This window comes from Pogoniulus pusillus, chromosome 14 (genome assembly GCF_015220805.1).
Source record: "Pogoniulus pusillus isolate bPogPus1 chromosome 14, bPogPus1.pri, whole genome shotgun sequence".
In the NCBI taxonomy this organism is placed as follows: Eukaryota; Metazoa; Chordata; class Aves; order Piciformes; family Lybiidae; genus Pogoniulus; species Pogoniulus pusillus.
In genome coordinates, this window is record NC_087277.1 from 26388390 (window position 1) to 26407732 (window position 19343).

The 19343-nt window shown below is 43.8% G+C and overlaps 1 protein-coding gene across 2 annotated transcripts in view; it reads right to left on the minus strand.

The window, feature by feature from the left end:
• Positions 1-4775: 4775 nt before the first annotated feature.
• PIP4P2 (phosphatidylinositol-4,5-bisphosphate 4-phosphatase 2) overlaps positions 4776-19343 on the minus strand; it is a 28525-nt gene continuing 13957 nt past the window's right edge. For both annotated transcript variants that reach the window (XM_064154669.1, XM_064154668.1), the window contains exons 5-7: positions 15960-16012; positions 7831-7921; positions 4776-6360 (exon numbers count right to left, since the gene is read on the minus strand). In XM_064154669.1, the coding sequence (XP_064010739.1) occupies positions 6217-6360; positions 7831-7921; positions 15960-16012 (288 nt within the window). In that variant the 3' untranslated portion in view covers positions 4776-6216. The remainder of the gene's footprint in view (positions 6361-7830; positions 7922-15959; positions 16013-19343) is intronic.

The window sequence follows — 19343 nt, forward strand, 5'->3', positions numbered from 1 at the left end:
AGAGAGACCAAAGCAGGCAGCTCCTCTGTTTTTATAGTGAGCTGGACAGGAAGAAGGAGTGGGATAATCACCACACCTGGAGTTGGACCCACCACAGGGGAGAAGTCAGGAGGGCCTGGAGTCAGGGTCAAGACCACTCCTCCAGAAGGGTTAACCCTTTACGCCACTCCTGGAAAGCAACTTCCAAGGGCTCCAGTGGTATCAGTCTCTGTTCAGTAACCCCATTTCTTACAGCATAAGTAAATCCTAACTCTTGAATCCAAGCAAAGTTGGCAATGGGGCTGTCACTGAAACGATGCCATATGGTTGTACTAAACAGAAAACATGATATCCCTCTGGCCAAAAAGTATCAAAGAGTGAGAAATGCTTATGTTAATTAAAGCATCTCTTCCCCATCCATTCAGAAAAGATGATAGATTCAGGAGAATGACAGAGATTCCATAAGCAATAATGAAAGAGGAAACTTAGGGTTCAACCAGCTCACATACATATCTCATTAAATCAGCTCACACCACAGCTTTCCTTCAAGCCAAGATTAGGATCTGCTGTTGCTTGAAAATTCCATTGGAGCTTTGTAGCTCAGCCAGCCTCTGCATTTACAAGTGTGAAACTAAAAGCAGGTAATGCTACTAGGGAAGTAAATTCAATTTCCCAAACATAAACACTGAAATAGTAAATATGCTTATTTTCTCCTTCCTCTGCCTGTTCTCAGCAATCGAATCAATGTTAGAAACAATCCAGTTCTCTTAATGCTGTGTTCAAAATCAGATGAGATGATGAATCGTGGGAGGCTGATGCTGCCTTTTCTGTCAGTGCTCGAGGTTCTTGCCTCTGTCACTGTGCTAATGGCCAGCAACTGTCACAGCCAGGCTGCATCTCTGCTGTAGAGAAGGGCAGTGTCACACCCACCACAGTGTCAGGTTGTGTGCGTGACAGAAACCCAGCTTTGCCCAGGTGCACTGAGGCGTGACACTGAGCTCTCCACGCTCCTGACCTGCTCTGTCTCCCCAGTGCTGAATGCCAAGGAGAATTCAGCAATTTCTTTGAGGAGGCAACAGTAATCTTTCTGTAATCCATCAGGAAGGAAACTATGGAAAGCTTCCATTTACTGTCTCCCACAATGGGATAAATGCCAAGCTTTCACTTGGGGTTGCTAAAAAACAAATGGGAAAAAAAAAGGTATTTAATGTTTTTTTCAAGCAGCTGTCACAGGTGGTGTCTCCCAAGGCTCAGTGCTGCACCAAGTCCTGTGCAGTTATCTTTAATGGTGATCTGGACAAGGGGATCGAGTCCATCATCACTAAGTTTGCAGATGACACCAAGCTAGGAGCAGGTGTTGATCTGTTGGAGGGTAGGAGAGCCCTGTAGAAGGATCTTGCCAGCCTGGATGGCTGAGAGCAGCCAGGCAGAGAGGGACCTGGGGGTGCTATGCCTGGGCGTTTCTCCCTTGTGTTGGTTTATTCCTATGCCATGGTCTGACTCTCAGGATTGTGTTTGCTGTCTTTGGTCTCTATCACTATTCCCCACCAGGCTTTTTCCTCCTGGCACTCCTTGTTACTTATTTTTTAGTTTGTTCATGTTGCTCAGTTACCAACAAACAGGTCTGCAGTACAGGAGAATCAGTCCTCCTTTCAGTAGAGTGGAAGGAGGAGATATGGAAAGCAGTCAGTGTCCTCCCTTCCAGAGTGAAGGTACCAATTGGACCAGCTCAGGAGGAACAGTTAGCCAGTACAAAACAGACCTCCTGCCCTTGTTAGCTGACCACTTCTAACAAATGGCTGCTGACAACACACAGGTTCTACTCTGTTCTACTGAGACCTCACCTGCAGTGCTGTGTCCACTTCTCATGTGCCCACACAAGAAGAACATGGAACTGCTGGAGAAAGTCCTGAGGAGGCCACAAAGATGATCAGAAGGCCAGAGAACCTCCCCTTTGGGGGCAAGCTGAGAGAGTTGGAGCCTGGAGGAGGGAGTTGGAGCTGCCTTCCAGTAACTGAAGGGTGTTACAAAAGAGCTGGGGAGAGACTTTTGACAGGGGCTTGTAGTGACAAGATGAGGTGCAATGGCTCTGGGCTGGGAGAGATTTAGACTGGAGATTAGGAAGAAATTCTTTCCAGTGAGGCTGGTGAGACTGGAGTTTGCCCAGAGATACTGTGGATGTCCCCTCCCTGGAGCTGTACAGAGCCAGGTTGGATGAGACCTTGAACAACCTGGTCTAGTAGAAGGTGTCCCTCCCTACCCATGGCAGGGAGTTGGAACTTGACCTTGAAGGTCTTTTCCAGCCCAAACCATCTATGAATCTACAACACGTTTCTGTCTCCTAAGTCTGCCATGCTGCAGTTCACTTTTGCAAGAGAGTTGAAAACATGCCTGAGGTAACACCAAAGTGCTTCAAGGCATGGGGCAGAGACAGTTGGAGTTTTGTGGCTTTGTGTTTTTAAGCAAGCATAAACACATAAGCAGTTGTCCTTCTGTTCTCCTTCCTGGAAAAACAGTGCTATTTGAACTGGAAATGCACAGAAAATGTGCTCAAGAGACACAAGGGAGAGGAATTTTTTAAGTACAAAATTCATGTTTGACATTTTAAGGATCAAAACAGAAATAAGAGACAATTAAAGCTCAGAGAATGAAAATATTAGACAAATGAAGCATTTTCTAAAGCAACTCTTTCTGTTTCGTTGACCTCACCAGCAAAATAACACCAGTGTGCCTTTGGGTTAGAAGGGAAAAGCCCTGGTTTCTTACTCCTAGATAAGAAAGGCACACACACTATAAATAGCACTGTAGGCTCTCCCTCAGCCCTCTTCAGCACTGATTAGAGCTAGCTGAGTAATTCTGGATGGAAAAAAATAATCAGAGAATGCCACTTTGTCAGCCTCACTGACTGCATTTTCAGTGAACTCCAGCCAGGGAGCTTTCGTGACAACCTGCATGCTTGCTGCTGGCTCATCTGGTGGGTGCTTGGGGTCCCTGCTCAGGATGAGAGGCTCCAAGCCTGCAAAGCTTCTCAGGAGGTGTGTTACAGCTTTCAAATTGAGATCCATTTCTTCAGGGTGCTTTGTGGCTTTAAACTGTTTGAGATTGGTTAGAAATTATGTTCAGAATGTGGTAAGAATGCAAAGTGTGTGCTAGTTTGAGCCTAGCTGGGATATTTTAGTGAGAGGAGTTAGATGACAGGCTGTGAAAAGTAAACAGTGCTGATGACTGCTGCACTCATAGGCTTGCTGAGATGGATAAAAACAAGAACACAAACATAGATTAACAGAGCTGCTTTCTGGCTTTGGCTGCCTCCCTTCTCTCTCTAACTTGCTGTCCAACTAATCCATCTGCTTCCTAACCCTCCCCAGCTGATTCTCCAAACTCACCTTGAATGTAAGGCAAAGTCTAGGATAAGGTAGAGGGGTGGAAGGGTGGTTGGGAGCCCCTCCTGGGGACTCTGGTTTCTGGGAGGGCTGTTGTGTTTCTGGGTAAAACCCTAACAACTGTCCTTATGACCCCACACATCTCGGTCAGTTTTCTCTGTTAGCCTTTATTTATCAGAAGCTCTCCTAAACCCATCTGATAACCACATCACTAAGTCACCACACTGAAATGCAACTTGGCATCTGGATCAGCAGCTTCCAATTCACACTCCGTCACCTCTGTCACTTTTGTTCACAGGATTGAGCTGCACACACTTCTTGCTAATAATCTGTTAGAAAGCAACCAGAAAAGTGGCTGTACAGACCAGGATCCAAAATCTGATTAGCCCAATGCCCTTTCATTCTGACAGCAGCCAACAGTGACTGCTTAGAGAAGAGATTTAAAAGTAGAGGAAGGAATACAGGGATACCTGATAGACTTCTCCAGACTCCACTGAAGTGTAACATGATGAGTTGCTAGCTAATCAGGCTAACAAGTAGCTTTATTGTTCTACAAGAAAAGCCCTTTTGTGGTAAAAGCTGTAGGAAACTGAGCCTAGGTATTCTTTTCTTCTTGGCTTAACCCTCACAAAATCTTGCAAATAACTTCAGTTGGATTAAATGTCTTTTTTCTCTCTCCCCTCTCCTTCATGACCTTCTGCACATGAATTCGGGAGGAAGCTCTTGACAGAGAGAGTGATTTGCCACTGGAATGGACTGCCCAGGCAGGCGGTGGAGTCACCGTCCCTGGAGGTGTTGGGGCCAAGGTCAATGGTATCTTGGGGTGCATTAAGAAGAGTGTGACTGGCAGGCTGAGAGAAGTTGTTCACTTTACTCTGCCCTACCGAGGCCACATCTAAAGTATTGTGTCACTCGGGGCTTCCCAGTCCAAGAGAGGCAAGGAACTTCTGGAGAGGCCAAGAGGACTATGAAGATGGTGAGGAGACTGAAGCACCTCCCTGATGAGGAAAGGCTGAGAGGTCTGGGTCTATTTAGCCTGGAGAAGACTGAAGAGGGGACTTAATCAATAGCTGAAGGGCAGAGGTCAAAAGAATGAGGCCAGGCTCTTTCCAGTGGTGCTTAATGATAGGACAAGTGACAATGGGCATAATCTGGAAGGCAGGAGGTGGTTATACCTAAAGATAAGGAAAGATTTTCTTACTTAGAGGGTGGCAGAGCATAGGAAAAAATTCAGTGAGTCTCCTTTGGAGGTTTTCAAAACCCACTTAAATGTGGGTTTACTGTGCAACCTGATCTAGGTAAACTTTTGTTGTTCCTTCATCATACTAGGAAATAATCCCACTTGTGCATTTTTATTGATACATAAATAACAACTGAAAACTATTAACTTTGAATAATAACAAATGAAAACTATTAAGTTTGAATAATAATCTTTATTTCTTTATTAGTTTATTTGTAAAAGATACATTGTAATCCTGAGCTACTGCTTTTATACATTTAGCATCATACAAAGACAGATCATTTACAGTTGGATCATTTACATTTGTTGTGCTCCAAAGTCCTCATCTGAATAGCATTCTGTCCTAGCAGGAACATAGATAATTTAAATTACATGTATCCCTGAAACATCCACATTAATTTACCCATCTGACCCCATTACCTAAATCACTACAGTCTTCTAAATCACTCAGGACATTCCTTCTGAATTTAGCAAAAACCTGTCCAAAACTACAAAGATGGGCAGTGCAAGAACTGGTCCCTCAATCCTTTGGGAATACATCATTAGAAAAAGCTTTCTGTTTCCGTATTCTCTCTGCAAGTCAGTGCTAAATTGACTGGATATACGTTGATGGAATGGTCCAAGTAATGGTTTGTCCATTACAGCAGTTAATGTGAATTTACAGTGTCTCCCTTTGCAGTGACCAGTGCACGACTCTCCCAAACAGGGGCAAAGTCTGCCACGACCAGAGGAAAGTAAGAGGCGACCCATCACCATCTTGTCACCTACATGACATTGAAGTACTATGAAACAAGTCATATGAAATGCTTCCCTTAGACCCTGTAAAGGAACTTGTAGGAGTCACCAGAGCTAAGTTCCATCATCCGAGCATGGCTTTTAGGATTTGCCAGGTAAAAAGAAAACAACCACCCAAAACCAAATGCTTAGGACCCAGGACCCTTGAGAAGAAAGCATTTATCCTAACCAAAAATCAATCCTGGGTAAATGGAAATTTGACTACCAAAATAGCATCTCTCTACCTGGAAAAGAAATAAATCTCAAAGCATACAAGTGTTTACAAATGTCTCTTGCAACCCTGTCAGTCTGCTGAAGCCCACTCCCAGCTTTCATTTCCTGAATAAGGTCACTATGATCTGAGGCAAAAGATACAGTAAGCGGTTCAAGCAAAACGCTTATTGCTTAGGTTTTAAAAGCAAGCCACTTGAATACAATTTCAGTTCAAATGTTAAGTACAAACGTGAAGCTACTGTAGAAACACTTATAAACACTCCTGCTTTTCAATTCCTGCTGATCTAGAAAAGATGGCAGACGGATTCTTAACGTAAGAAAGGAAATGTCAAACTTAATACTGTCTGTTGAAAGAAAATTCAACACCTATAAAGACAAGAGTTATGAACATGTAAACACAGCTTTAGTATTCAGAGCTAGGGAATCTAGCAGCAAAACAAACTATTTGCATATTATGTAGTGCAATGAACATTTGTTCTTAAGAGACCCCCCAGTCTTAAAACTACTCTGAACAGAATGGAATCCTTATGGGAGAGGTTTTAAAAGTGTCCCAGGTGTAATATCCAGCATTACTAGATGCTCATCCGCTCTAACCTAACAATTTCTCTATGCAAAACTGTGTTCTGGATAACTGACTTTGATGGCTCCCCAGTAGCAGGCTCGGATGAGGCAGATTAAACCTAAGAGGTAAGCGACAGCCCAAGAGACGTACGTTGCGTGAAACTGCCTGGCGAAATCCTGTGTGCCAACCTAGGAGAGAAGCCAACTGTCAAACATACAACAATAGCTGCTCGTCAGGGAAGAGCAAATCACAGTGTGTTTATTACTCTGGTAAGGATAAATGCAATGTTACAGAATCTCAGAGATATACAGGTTGGAAAAGACTCTCAGGATCACCAAGTCCAACCAATAACCCTACTCTACAACTCTAAACTGTATCTCCAAGCACCACATCCTAACTACCCTTAAACACATCCAGGGTTGGTGACTCCACCACCTCCCTGGGCAACCCATTCCAATGCCTGACCAGTCTTTCTGTGAAAAAAAAAATCCTAATGTTCAGTCTAAACCTACCCAGTTGCAGCTTGAGGCTGTTCCCTCTCATTTTATCACTAGTTACCTGTGGGAAGAGACTAGCAGCAACCTCTTCACAATGTCCTTTCAGGTAGCTGTAGAGAGTGATGAAGTCTCCCCACAACCTCCTCTTTTTCAAACTGAACAGCCCCAGCTCCTTCAGTCATTCCTCAATGATTCATTCTACAGGCCCTACAGCAGCTTTGTTGCCCTCCTCTGCACTTAGTGCAGTTTAACTTTACACAGTCATGGGATCACTGAGCTTGGAAGGGCCAGCAGGAGTTCTCTAGTGTCAACTTCCCAACCAAAGCAAGTCAACCCTGAGCTCACAGCGAGCTGCTCAGGGTTTCAACCCAGCTTGGTCTCACAAAAATAACTGCCAGGAATGGAGGTTGCAGAAGCTACTGGGCACACATCATGGTGTTTTCATAGTTTTCAAACTCAGCAAATGTTTTTAGAAAGTAATACATGGATATATAAAAAGAAATCTGTCTTTCACTGTTTTTATTTCTGGCTGTCACTGCTTTTTTTAAACAGAAGAATTTCCCACTTTTCCCAACTCCTCTAAGCTTACACAGAACAGAATTTAGAGGTATAATCAGAAACAAAAGGATTCCACTGCAGGTATTCCTCAGATACTTTTCTGGGACTCCTGAGTAGGAAATTTGCTCTGGTAACCAGTACCAGATATTCAGAGCCAAGTAAGCCAAACTGTTGTTACTTTAATAGCCAGAAAACTTTATAGCTGGGACAATAAAGTCACATACATGCTCCTAACAGCACTCCATTCCAGTACAACTTACAATCCTGGCTACAGAGCAATGTGTCTTTCTGGAGACCTGGAAGTTTTGAGCCCTAGCAAGAGCAAGATGTTGCAGTATTTCTCCACTGAAGTACAACTGTTCTTCACAAACCTTAAGTTTTCAGGAGGGATAAAAGTCATTTAGCATCAGAAAGACTCAAAGCTGTCTGGACATTTATTTTCCTGGCCAGCCTACATGATTTAAGTTCATGGTTTTAATAGAGGTGACAAAACCTGCACAAACTTAGGAGTTTTTAGTCAAACGCTGGGTCAAGCAAGGGAATTCCTTTGTACATGTGCAGCCCTGCACACAGTTTCAAGTATATCACAAGTACTTCACTCACAGTTAATCCAACTCCAATGAAGATGCAAATCATTCCAATTGTAATGTATGCACAACAGCGTCTCCGTGGCAGGGCACTTCCGACAGAAGAACTGTTAGAAAATGAACAGCGTTCTAAATTAAAACACAGATCACAACAAAATAACCAAGCTACAACCAACCTCCCTATAGAAGTGGTAACTGCTGTCTAAAAGGAGGAAGAAAAGAGTGGCAATACACATACACCATGTGAAGGTTATGAAGTTGTAGCAATGACAGCGAGCAGCCAAAAACAGGAGTCCACGTTTGCTTTAAAGGGGAATGACTGGCAACCAGCAACAGAACAAGGGGACACAGTCTCAAGTTGTGCCAGGGGAAGTATAGGCTGGATGTTAGGAGGAAGTTTTTGCCAGAGAGAGTGATTGGCATTGGAATGGGCTGCCCAGGGAGGTGCTCAAGAAAAGACTGGATAGATGTCTGCAAGAAGAAAAGCACTGCTCAACTACTGGAGCAGTGCATCTATCACATGACTGACCAAATTTCTTCCTCCACTTAATTAACTACATAGTAAGGCCTCATATGCTCAGCATGTGACTACAGTTTTTTTAAGCATTCATCTTAGAAAGCTTTCAAATGGACTGGTTTAAGCAGCTTTATCCAATATTACTTATTTAAAAGGAATTTCTAAAATGCTCCAACAAAGAAAAAAAAAACAACCCCACGTTCCTCAGGCTAACCTGCTGAGTTTTATCTTGCAAGGAAAGGGTTGAATACAGTGGTGGCCACTTTGAAGCCAACTGTTATACTACTTGGGCAGAGGCCAATGGGATGAGACTGAACAAGGCCAAGTGCAGGGTTCTGCACTTTGGCCACAACAACCCCAAGCAGCACTCCAGGATGGGGACAGAGTGGCTGAGAGCAGCCAGGCAGAGAAGGACCTGGGGGTACTGATAGATAGTAGGCTGAGGATGAGGCAGCAGTGTGCCCAGGTGGCCAAGAGAGCCAATGGCATCCTGGCCTGCATCAGGAACAGTGTGGCCAGCAGGACAAGGGAGGTTATTGTGCCCTTGTACTCAGCACTGGTCAGGCCACACCTTGAGTGCTGTGTCCAGTTCTGGGCCCCTCAATTCAAGATATTGAAATACTGGAACATGTCCAGAGAAGGGCAACAAAGCTGATGAGGGGCCTGGAACACAAACCCTATGAGGAGAGGCTGAGGGAGCTGGGGGTGTGCAGCCTGCAGAAGAGGAGGCTCAGGGCAGAGCTCATTGCTGTCTACAACTACCTGAAGGGAGGTTGTAGCCATGTGGGGTTGGTATCTTCTGCCAGGCAACCAGCAATAGAACAAGGGGACAGTCTCAAGTAGTGCCAGGGGAGGTCTAGGCTGGATGTTAGGAGGAAGTTGTTGCCAGAGAGAGTGATTGGCATTGGAATGGGCTGCCCAGGGAGGTGGTGGAGTCACCGTCCCTGGAGGTGTTCAAGAAAAGCCTGGCTGAGGCACTTAGTGCCATGGTCTGGTTGACTGGATAGGGCTGGGTGCTAGGTTGGACTGGATGATCTTGGAGGTCTCTTCCAACCTGGCTGATTCTATGATTCTACTTCAGAAGAAGGAATTTCCAGGCAACGAGGCAAAAAAGCCTCACCATGTACATTTAGAATGGCACTGCCAGGACGTGGTGTGTGTGATTAAGAAGGCAAAATGTCCAACTGGAGAAACAATAATATCTTACTACCCTCTCACACATGTGTGCATCCCCCCAAAAGCCACTCTGAATACTTCTACAGCTATTCTAGAAGAGGGATGTTGTGTAATTCCAAGTTACTAAGAAAGAAAAACAAAACACCCAAACAAAAGACAGATTTTATAAGGAAGGGTAGAGGGAGGAGGTGTGTCCAAAAGCTGACCCAATGAGCACTGAGCTTGCCAAACTGACCTTAGGTTCCCTCCTTTACATGATTTCCTGGCTCTGCACTCAAAGTTAATTCCATTAGAGAGCTAGATACTTTAAGATAAGCTGGCAGAAATGTCATGTTCAATACACCTAAAACACACATGGTGTTTACTGCTTCGGGTGCTTCACACAGAGACAAAGTTCATCTCAGGAAGGAGACCTTCACTTTCAGAGCTGTCTGACTGAGGGTCTTGTTTTTGCAATTGTAACATTGCACATCCCCAGCAACAGGACAAGAGGTAACAGGCACAAAGTTCCATCTAAATGTGAGGAGCAACCTCTTTATATTGAGGGTGGTAGAGCATCAGGCTGCTCAGAGAAGTGGTGGAGTCTCCATCTCTGGAGTCATTCAAAATCCTTGTTCCGGTGCAACCTGCTAGTTGCACTAGACCTCCAGAGGTCCCTTCCCAACACCACCATCCTGTGTTCCTCTCAAGCTCCACATCCTGCTATGAAATAAGACAGGTTGGGAGGGCATAGCATCACCTCAAATACCACAGAAGTGAAATGTAGAGCATGATGTAGTGCCATGGTCTAGTTGATTGGCTAGGGCTGGGTGATAGGTTGGACGTCTCTTCCAACCTGCTTGATTCTATGATTCCATGATTCTATGTAATTTACCTCCTTTTCTCTGTCTCCTCTGACAAGGAAATAAATACAATCAGTTTCTAGAGCCACATACCAGAGCTGGGAATATTTAGCAATCCAAATAAACCCTAATTAATTTTTCCTCTCACAACAGTGATGTTAGCCACTGGACCACACTTTAGAGTGAAATTTCCCTCTATTCACATATAAAAACCACCCCAAACTAAATTTTGAAGAAAGAAAGGTTTTGAAGTAGTTTCAGCTGTAGGATCTCATCTTAGAACACCTCAGAAACATTACAAGTGAGGTCAAAAGAACATTTTTAAATGACAGAAGCAGCTGTTTCCACGGTGGGACTAAGGAGGCTGAAGTCACCGCAAAGCTATCCGGAAGGCAGCAGGTCTCTCTGTGCTGCTGCTCAGGAAGCAAAGGCACCTCCAGACCTCTGGGCTGTGGCAGCAGATACCAAAGACACCAAAGCCAATTTAGCAGTAGGTAGTAATTAGAAGAGAGGAGGGACAGAGGCTATTAAAGGAATAGCGCAGGAAAGAAGGCAGGGTGTCGTGCGCCAAATAATAGGAATTACTGACAGGCTTTTGTAAGGCTTTTGAAGAGGAAGATCACCTTCAAAATAATGGCTTTTGGAACAGCACTGCTGAAAGCAGCCTCCACAGCAGTAACAGATTTCAGCATCTCACTATTTCCTATAGGTACTGCAAACTTTATAGGGTAAAGGTGTGAAGTTCATTGGAGGGGAGGTTGCCATCATTTTGTCAGCCTTTAGAAGAAAAACGAGCATGTTCTAAACAAACAACAACAAATAATGACATTCTGACAGAAAAACAACTTGTGCCATTCAGTTCCCTTTCCAGTAACTGAATTAATGATCCTGTAAGTCTCCAGATGATTTAATATACAGCTTAGGAAAGAAACCAGCAGACAAAAAGCAGTTCCTGCTGCTTCTCTATCATTAAATGAGAAAAATACCAGGAGCCTTCCTTTAAACTCTCACTCTTTTGGGAAACAGGCTGAGATAATAGTTACATTTTTAAATACAAAATGCCAAAAAGAACACTGAAACACAATAGAAAAAAAAAAACCACCAAATAAATCAGTTTCCCATTCCCCAGTGTAATCCTCTACACTGTAATTAAAGCTACACTGCAACAATTTCTTCATTAGCTATGTTGGTTGTCCCAGTGCAGCAGAAAACATGCAACTGAGGGCCTGTGTCAGGCAGAAACGTCAGCAGGGCTTCTGCAGACATCATACTTGTATTGGCATGATGAGGTTTGTAGTCTATTTCCAAAGAGATCTGGCCTTTTGCCAAATAAATGACTTCATTCCCTGCATCACAACTGATTTCTTGTATTTTCCAAGTTATTTTGCAAAAAGAAAAATTAAAAAGGAGACTCTTAGGGGCATGGGGAGGAGAACACAGGGCAGTGACACAGAAAAAGAGGTCACACAATAAGAAATGTGACCACAGTGGCATCTGGGAAGTGGGACTGAAGACAAACAGAACCCTCAAGATCCTGTTTCCCCCAGTATCCCTTTCCCTGAGGCATGACCACTTCATTTTCACTGCAGATTGTTTTGTTATTGACCTTTCCAGGGAGTAACTCCTAACTTCCCTGCAGTTTTAGAAGGCATTAATACCAAGAGCTAGCCTCCATCACACTGTGTAGGTGCTCACAAGCTACCTGCAGAGATTCACTGCATGTTCAAAACTGTTTCAATCAGAACTGTGAAGAGTGTTTGACAATCTTGAAGTCTCAGCAGACAGCTTCTTGTAGAACCTCCTGTTGCTGTGATTCATGGTACCTTCTGCCTCAATCTGACACTCTTTCAGTGACAGCATCACCTGAGTCAGAAGGAGTGAATAGATTTGCATCTGACTAATCAGATACTAATGAAATAAAGAACCTCACATTCCTTTCTGACGACTTAGGTACAGGTAAAACAACCTAAAAGACCTGATAGAAAGCAGCAGGTCACTGTAGTTATTTCTGCCTCACCTATGCCATGCCCTAAATCCATGCATTAGAGATGTTTATGCTCCTGGAAGTGCAGAACTGACTATCACACCTCAAACATGGGAAGAAACCGAACTCATCCAAAGCTAAATGACAGCATTTCACAATTTACATCCCCAGCTCAAGGACAGAAATGCTGACTTGTTTAGAGTTGAGTTGTATTCTGGAAGTTAGTTGCCACAGAAGTGGTGATTTTCACAAACTGCAATGCAGAGAAGCTCTGGTTTTACCATATATATGTATACTTTACATATTATTGTTAGATGGATAGCATGCTTTGCACTGGATAGCAAAAAGAGTAAGGAATCCTAAAGACTCCAGCTAGACTTTAAAATGCAAGCATCATAAATCAGCAGATCACATGGTAAGGCTTTTGGACTGCTGGTTGCAGTGCTTGGGTGGTTTTTTTTGTTATGTTGGGATTTTTTTGTTTGGTTGACTTTTGTTGTTTGTTCTGGGTTATCTTAAGGTTCAACAGCAAATCATTCTCTACTTACAGAGAGCCAAGAAGAAAGCTGAGGTCAGCTATCAAATGTGACATGACAAAATACATAACATAATTGCAGTTAGTTGAAAAACAAACCAAACCACAAAAGACCAGGATTAAAAAGACTGAAGGCAATTAGCCAGCAAGAACACCTCTGCAAAGCAACTTCTCATCAAGACCATTGAGTCTGACCTAAGCTAGAGCTCACTGCTCCACATCTGATTACACTCTCAATGTTGAAGGTACCACTAGACTGACTGCTCTATCAAATACTTCAGTAACAGATTTCAATCACAGTTAAAGGCCAGGCCATGCCAACACCTACAGCACATTTTACAGAGTCATGAAATCATAGAATGGTGCAGGCTGGAAGAGACCTCCAAAGGTCTACTCCAACCACCTCTGCAGTCAGGATAGACTCAACTAGCTCAGGTTGCCCTGTTGAGCCTCACCTTGAATACTTCCAGGGATGGGTCCCCCTGCCACCTCCCTGGGCAAGCTATTCCAGTCATCTGCCACCTTCACGGTAAAGAACCTATTCCTAACATCCAGTCTAGATCTGCTCTTCTCTAGTTTGAAGCCATTGCCCCTCATCCTGTCACTGCAGGCCTTTGTAAACAGTCTCTCTCCATCCTTCAGGTTCATCTTAAACCTTCTGCTTGATAGAATCAACCAGGTTGGAAGAGACCTCCAAGCTCATCCAGTCCAACCTAGTACCCAGCCCTGTCCAATCAACTAGACCCTGGCACTAAGTGCCTCATTGAGGCTTTTCTTGAACACATCCAGGGACAACAACTCCACTACATCCCTGGGCAGCCCATTCTAATGGCAAATGACTCTCTCTGAAGAACTTCCTCAGGGACCTGCTAGTTCTCCGCAACACAGCTGTGGTTCTCAGGACAGGACTGTTCTGAAGTAATGTTTTTATGTCTTATTTCATACCCCATGACTGAGATTGCATACAAATTTAAAGTATGGCACTTGTGTAGCTTTTAAATAAGCACCAACAATTCAAGCTAAGTATTCCTGACCTCAGATAAGAAAGGCCAAACTTCAGAAAGTCTCACACAAAAACTAACCCTAAAAAAAAAACCTAAAACCAAAATAAAACCACAATTCTGCTAGCTCTTGTACTCCAGTTTTCTCCTTCTTACTCGAGGTGAGGAGAAAGTTCTTCACTGAGAGAGTGATTGGATACTGGAATGGGCTGCCCAGGGAGGTGGTGGAGTCGCCGTCCCTGGAGCTGTTCAAGGCAGGACTGGACGTGGCACTTGGTGCCATGGTCTGGCCTTGAGCTCTGTGGTAAAGGGTTGGACTTGATGATCTGTGAGGTCTCTTCCAACCTTGGTGATACTGTGATACTGTTAGACAAATTATTCCACATAACATTAAAACAAACTAACACATTAAAATCTTTTAACACAAGTATGCTGGTTTGAAGCTAAAAGGAATATTTTAATGAGAAAGGTTCTACGCTGTGAAAAGGAAACAATGGTGATGTTTACTTAACACATAGGTTTGCTGAGACATATAAAAAGAAGGACACTTAGATAAGTCAGTGTCTGTGTCTCTCTCCACTGGCTTCTGCCACATGAACTGCTTCTAGCTGAATCATAGAATCACAGAATCAGCCAGGTTGGAAGAGACCTCCAAGATCATCCAGTCCAACCTAGCACCCAGCCCTATCCAATCAACCAGACCATGGCACTAAGTGCCTCATCCATTCTTTTCTTGAAGACTCCCAAGGACGGTGCCTCCACCACCTCCCTGAGCAGCCCATTCCAATGCCAATCACTCTCTCTGGCAACAACTTCCTCCTAACATCCAGCCTAGACCTACCCTGGCACAACTTGAGACTGTGTCCCCTTGTTCTATTGCTGGTTGCCTGGGAGAAGAGGCCACCCCCCACCTGGCTACAATGCCCCTTCAGGTAGTTGTAGACAGTAATAAGATCACCTCTGAGCCTCCTCTTCTCCAGGCTAAACAGGCCCAGCTCCCTCAACCTCTCCTCATAGGATTTGTGCTCCAGGCCCCTCACCAGCTTTGTTGCCCTTCTCTGGACATGTTCCAGCACCTCAACATCTTTCTTGAATTGAGGGGCCCAGAACTGGACACAGTACTCAAGGTGTGGCCTGAGCAGTGCTGAGTACAGGGGAAGAATAACCTCCCTTGTCCTACTGGCCACACTGCTCCTGATGCAGGCCAGGATGCCATTGGCTTTCTTGTACCCCTGGGCACACTGCTGGCTCATCTTCAGCCTACTATCTATCAGTACCCCCAGGTCCCTTTCCTCCTGGCTGCTCTCCAGCCACTCAGTCCCCAGCCTATAGCGCTGCTTGGGGAATCTTGTGTAACTCACTATTCTGCTTCTAACACCACTTGCTGATTCTTCCAACTCACCTTGCACATAAGGCAGACCCTAGGATAAGTTAGAGGGGTGGAAAGAAGGAGGAAAACTGGTTGGGAGCCCCTCCTGGGCACTCTGACTTGCTGGGAGAGGTACTGTATTTCTGTATTTTAACTTGTATATAGCTGTAAATGTTGGTAATACATTGCAAATACCTGCTTGTACCTTGTGCTAAGCTGTGAACATAAAGCTTCATTCCTTACCTTCCAGCTGGCTGAGTCTAGTCTGGCTGAATTCATTGTGTGTGGGGAACAGGTAACTCCCAAACCACCACAAGTTAGTTGTTGAGTTTGAGAACAGTAAAGACAAGGCTCATTCCTTTCCTAGTTTCTACAGTAAGGCAAACTCAAGTTCTACATTTAAACATGATCCCTGATTAACTACATGGAGTAAAATTTCAAGGACACCAAGTTGTTAATTTTAGCAACCCATTCCTGTCTGGTGTCAGCAGCTTATTTTTGCTTCTAGCAATTCAGTGAGAACACTTTAATAACTGCAGGTCCCATTTGTTGAAGTTAGTGGTGTGTGCATAAAGAATGGAGAACTCATGTGCACGTATCATGCTCTTGAGCTTTGACACTCAGATCAGCACAGCAGACACACTTTACTCCAAAGACTTCCACAGAAGACACAGCAGCACTTAACAGTTAATTTATAGAACCTTGTTTCCAGGGAACTTACATTTTTTTGCAGTGTGGGCATTTTGCTAGTGTGTTAAACCTCAGTTCCATCCACTGTAAAAAAGAAAAAGAAGAAAGAGGTTGAAAATCTGGCCTGAGAAAATGTTTATTGCAGTTCATGCTAAATGTCACTGTGAAATATTTTGCTTCTCAGGCTTGCTTTGACTTGTTTCTTGCTTTCTTCCATAAATGGGATGCCCTTTTGTCAGTGGCAACACAGGACTGGGATTTCCATGTGGACATTTCCCATGACTTGCCTCAGTGTTACAAGATTCACTTGACGTAATGTGGTTTCATCCACAGGCACAGTTTGGCCAACATAATAGAAATATCTATATTAATATTATTACTTCTATGACTGGGAATATCCCCTGAATCAAAACAAATGTGTTTTCTTTGGCACAATTACAGACAGATTCAGTTTCCCACCTTTCCTCAAGCTTTGCATCATATGTGGGAGCCAAATGTGCACAGAAAGTTAATTCGTGTTTTAGAAAGCAGATATCTGTGTAAGTTTCACATCAATAAAACAGAGAACACTCTTGGCCACACACATGGGATTTTATAAGGGGACTTAGAATCCTAGAATCAGTCAGTGTTGGAAGGGACCACAAGGATCATCTAGTTCCAACCCCCCTCCCATGGGCAGGGACACCCTACCCTAGATCAGGCTGCCCACAGACTCATCCAGCCTGGCCTTAAACACCTCCAGCCATGGGGCCTCAACCACCTCCCTGGGCAACCTATTCCAGCCTCTCACCACTCTCATGCTCAACAACTTCTTCCTCATGTCCAGCCTCAACCTACCCATCTTCAGCTTTGCTCCATTCCCCCAGCCCTGTCACTCCCTGAGAGCCTAAAAAGCCCTTTCCCAGCTTTTTTGCAGGCCCCTTTCAGATACTGGAAGGACAGAATAAGGTCACTTGGGAGCCTCCTCTTCTCCAGACTGCACAGCCCCAACTCTTTCAGGATGTCCTCATAGCAGAGCTGCTGCAGCCCTCTGAGCATCCTTGTGGCCCTTCTCTGGACACACTCCAGCACGTCCACGTCCTTCTTGTAATGGGGGCTCCAGAACTGGATGCAGTACTCCAGGTGGGGTCTCAGCAGAGCAGAGGGGGAGAATCACCTCCCTCATTCTGCTGGCCACACTTCTCCTGATGCAGCCCAGGATCTGGTTGGCTCTCTGGGCTGCAAGTGCACACTGCTGGCTCATGCCGAGCTTCTTGTCCACCAGCACCCCCATATCAAACCATACATGGGGTGGCCACAACCTTCTCCATGCACAGACTAAAATTACTGTGGGAAACAACCTTTGGTGAAAGTAATGCCTAGAACTACTTCAACCAAAGAATGCACAGTCCTACACTCACTTAAAACCAGCAGGCTTATTTACATTTCATTCAGAGATATCAGAAGTATTAAACACATTTTAATTGTCTGCCTTGAATGAGGGGGAGCAGATTGTTGTAGCTCACTCTGTAAGCTGCCCTCTTCTGCTTGCCTTTCAAGTGCAGGTAGTTAGCACAGTTTCCTGTTTAGATAGTCTCCTCTTCACTTCCTTCTTCATTTATGCCAAAGCCACACCATATATTACTAGCAGGGGAAGAAGCCAGAGCACAGACCACCAAACACCTCCATCCAGACCCTCCTTATCACTTTGAGAAATCAGAAGTCAGTCTGCTGAAGCAAGTAGTGCTGTTACAACTGCTGCTAACAAATCAAAACCAGTGCCTGTCCCTGTATGGCAAACTGGACCCAGCTGTGGCACAGCAGCACTTAAACATGGAGAATGAATTTGTGATTTGACATGCAAAGAAAGAGGATGTGGCTTGCAATGCCTCAGCAGTCTGAGCAGGTTTTGCTGTGAGCAAAGTTCTGATCTGTGGTATTTAGAGTATGTTTTCCTGCCTCTTTTAATTCTAATGAGGCTAGTTCTCCACATATAAGAAACCACTCATTTTTCTCCTGGTTCTGAAGTCTCTAATTACAATACCAATTACATACTAGTTTTAAATATTTTTATCTGGAAAGACTTAGCCAAACTCTTCTAGCATAGTTGGATTTTATTCCTTAATAGAAGTAAAGCTTCTGTAATGCTCCCCACCTGAGCAGTGCATTTCAAGAGCATTAATTCTACTTCCACATTCCTGCCAGAGAAGCAAATTGGCAATTTGCCTGCATGCCTGTCAAACTACTCGGTTCCACTCAGGAAAAGTGGGATCTGGTGTGGTTGACAGTGATGAAATGGATGAAAACAGACCTCTTCAGAACTTTCTCTCAGATTTTAAACTCCAATTCTGGAAACAGAAGAAAATCTACATAAAATGTATTTGGAATCCAACTTCATTTCTGTATATTGGTTTATTCCAGGGCAGGCATCTCCATTCTAAAAGTTACTCATCTAAGGTTTTATTTTAGAACTTCTGATGATTATAGCCATAATTATCAATGAAAACAAACACAAATGCACTTGGGCTCTAAATATTCATGTGAAAAAGGAAAAAGCCTTGATGAGTTGTTTTAATTGAGAGTTACCTGGAAGCCAACAGATGTGCTGATATGGTGACCTCTGCAAATATCAGGAATATTTGCAGGAGAAAAGAGAAATAGAAAAAAATGCAAAAAGACATTAAAACTCCAAGAATTCAGATCACATTAGCATGGCAGGGAGAGGTTATTTTCCTACACAATCTAATTGTTGGAATTTTAGTGGATTTAAGAAGTAGTTTAAATCACGCTTAAAGCTGGTATTTTTACTTGTATCCCAGAGTGCTTTAAAGGACCTAATTTAGTTTGGTGTAACTTGAGGTTACACTTCCCATGAAATGTAGCTCCCTGCCAACAACACAAACTGTCTTTTTCCCATTGAAGCAACACAATAAACAATAGCCCAAATCCCTAGTTAGATGTATTGAAGCAGAGGAGGATTTCAGAGAGCACTTAGATGTTTCAACTGTGGACAAATCCAGATACCCTTCAAGGGATTTGCTAGAAGAATATGTCAGACTTTCTTCCTTCTGAGCCTAATATAGTTCTCAATATACTCAATGCAAGGGAAAGAATCAGAAGACATATCCACACACCCCTGCATACAGCTGCTTATGCCAAAAAAGCATCTCCTCCACTCCTGTTGTGTCCTTTGAGAAATCAAAACACTTCTACACATTAAAATGTTTCTTAATTTTCTAAAGAAGCAAAAGGGTTTTCCAGTCAATTCTTTCAACAGTAGTACTTGAAATATTTCATTAGTTTTGGTGGGTTTTTTTAATCACATTGACAGAGCACAGCTGACAAACCACAGGTGTTGGCCTGAGGCTTAGCTTGCTGCAGGCTTCTTGACCTTGAGGGTGTCTCTGGCAGCAGGAAAGGATGAAGTGGGACACAG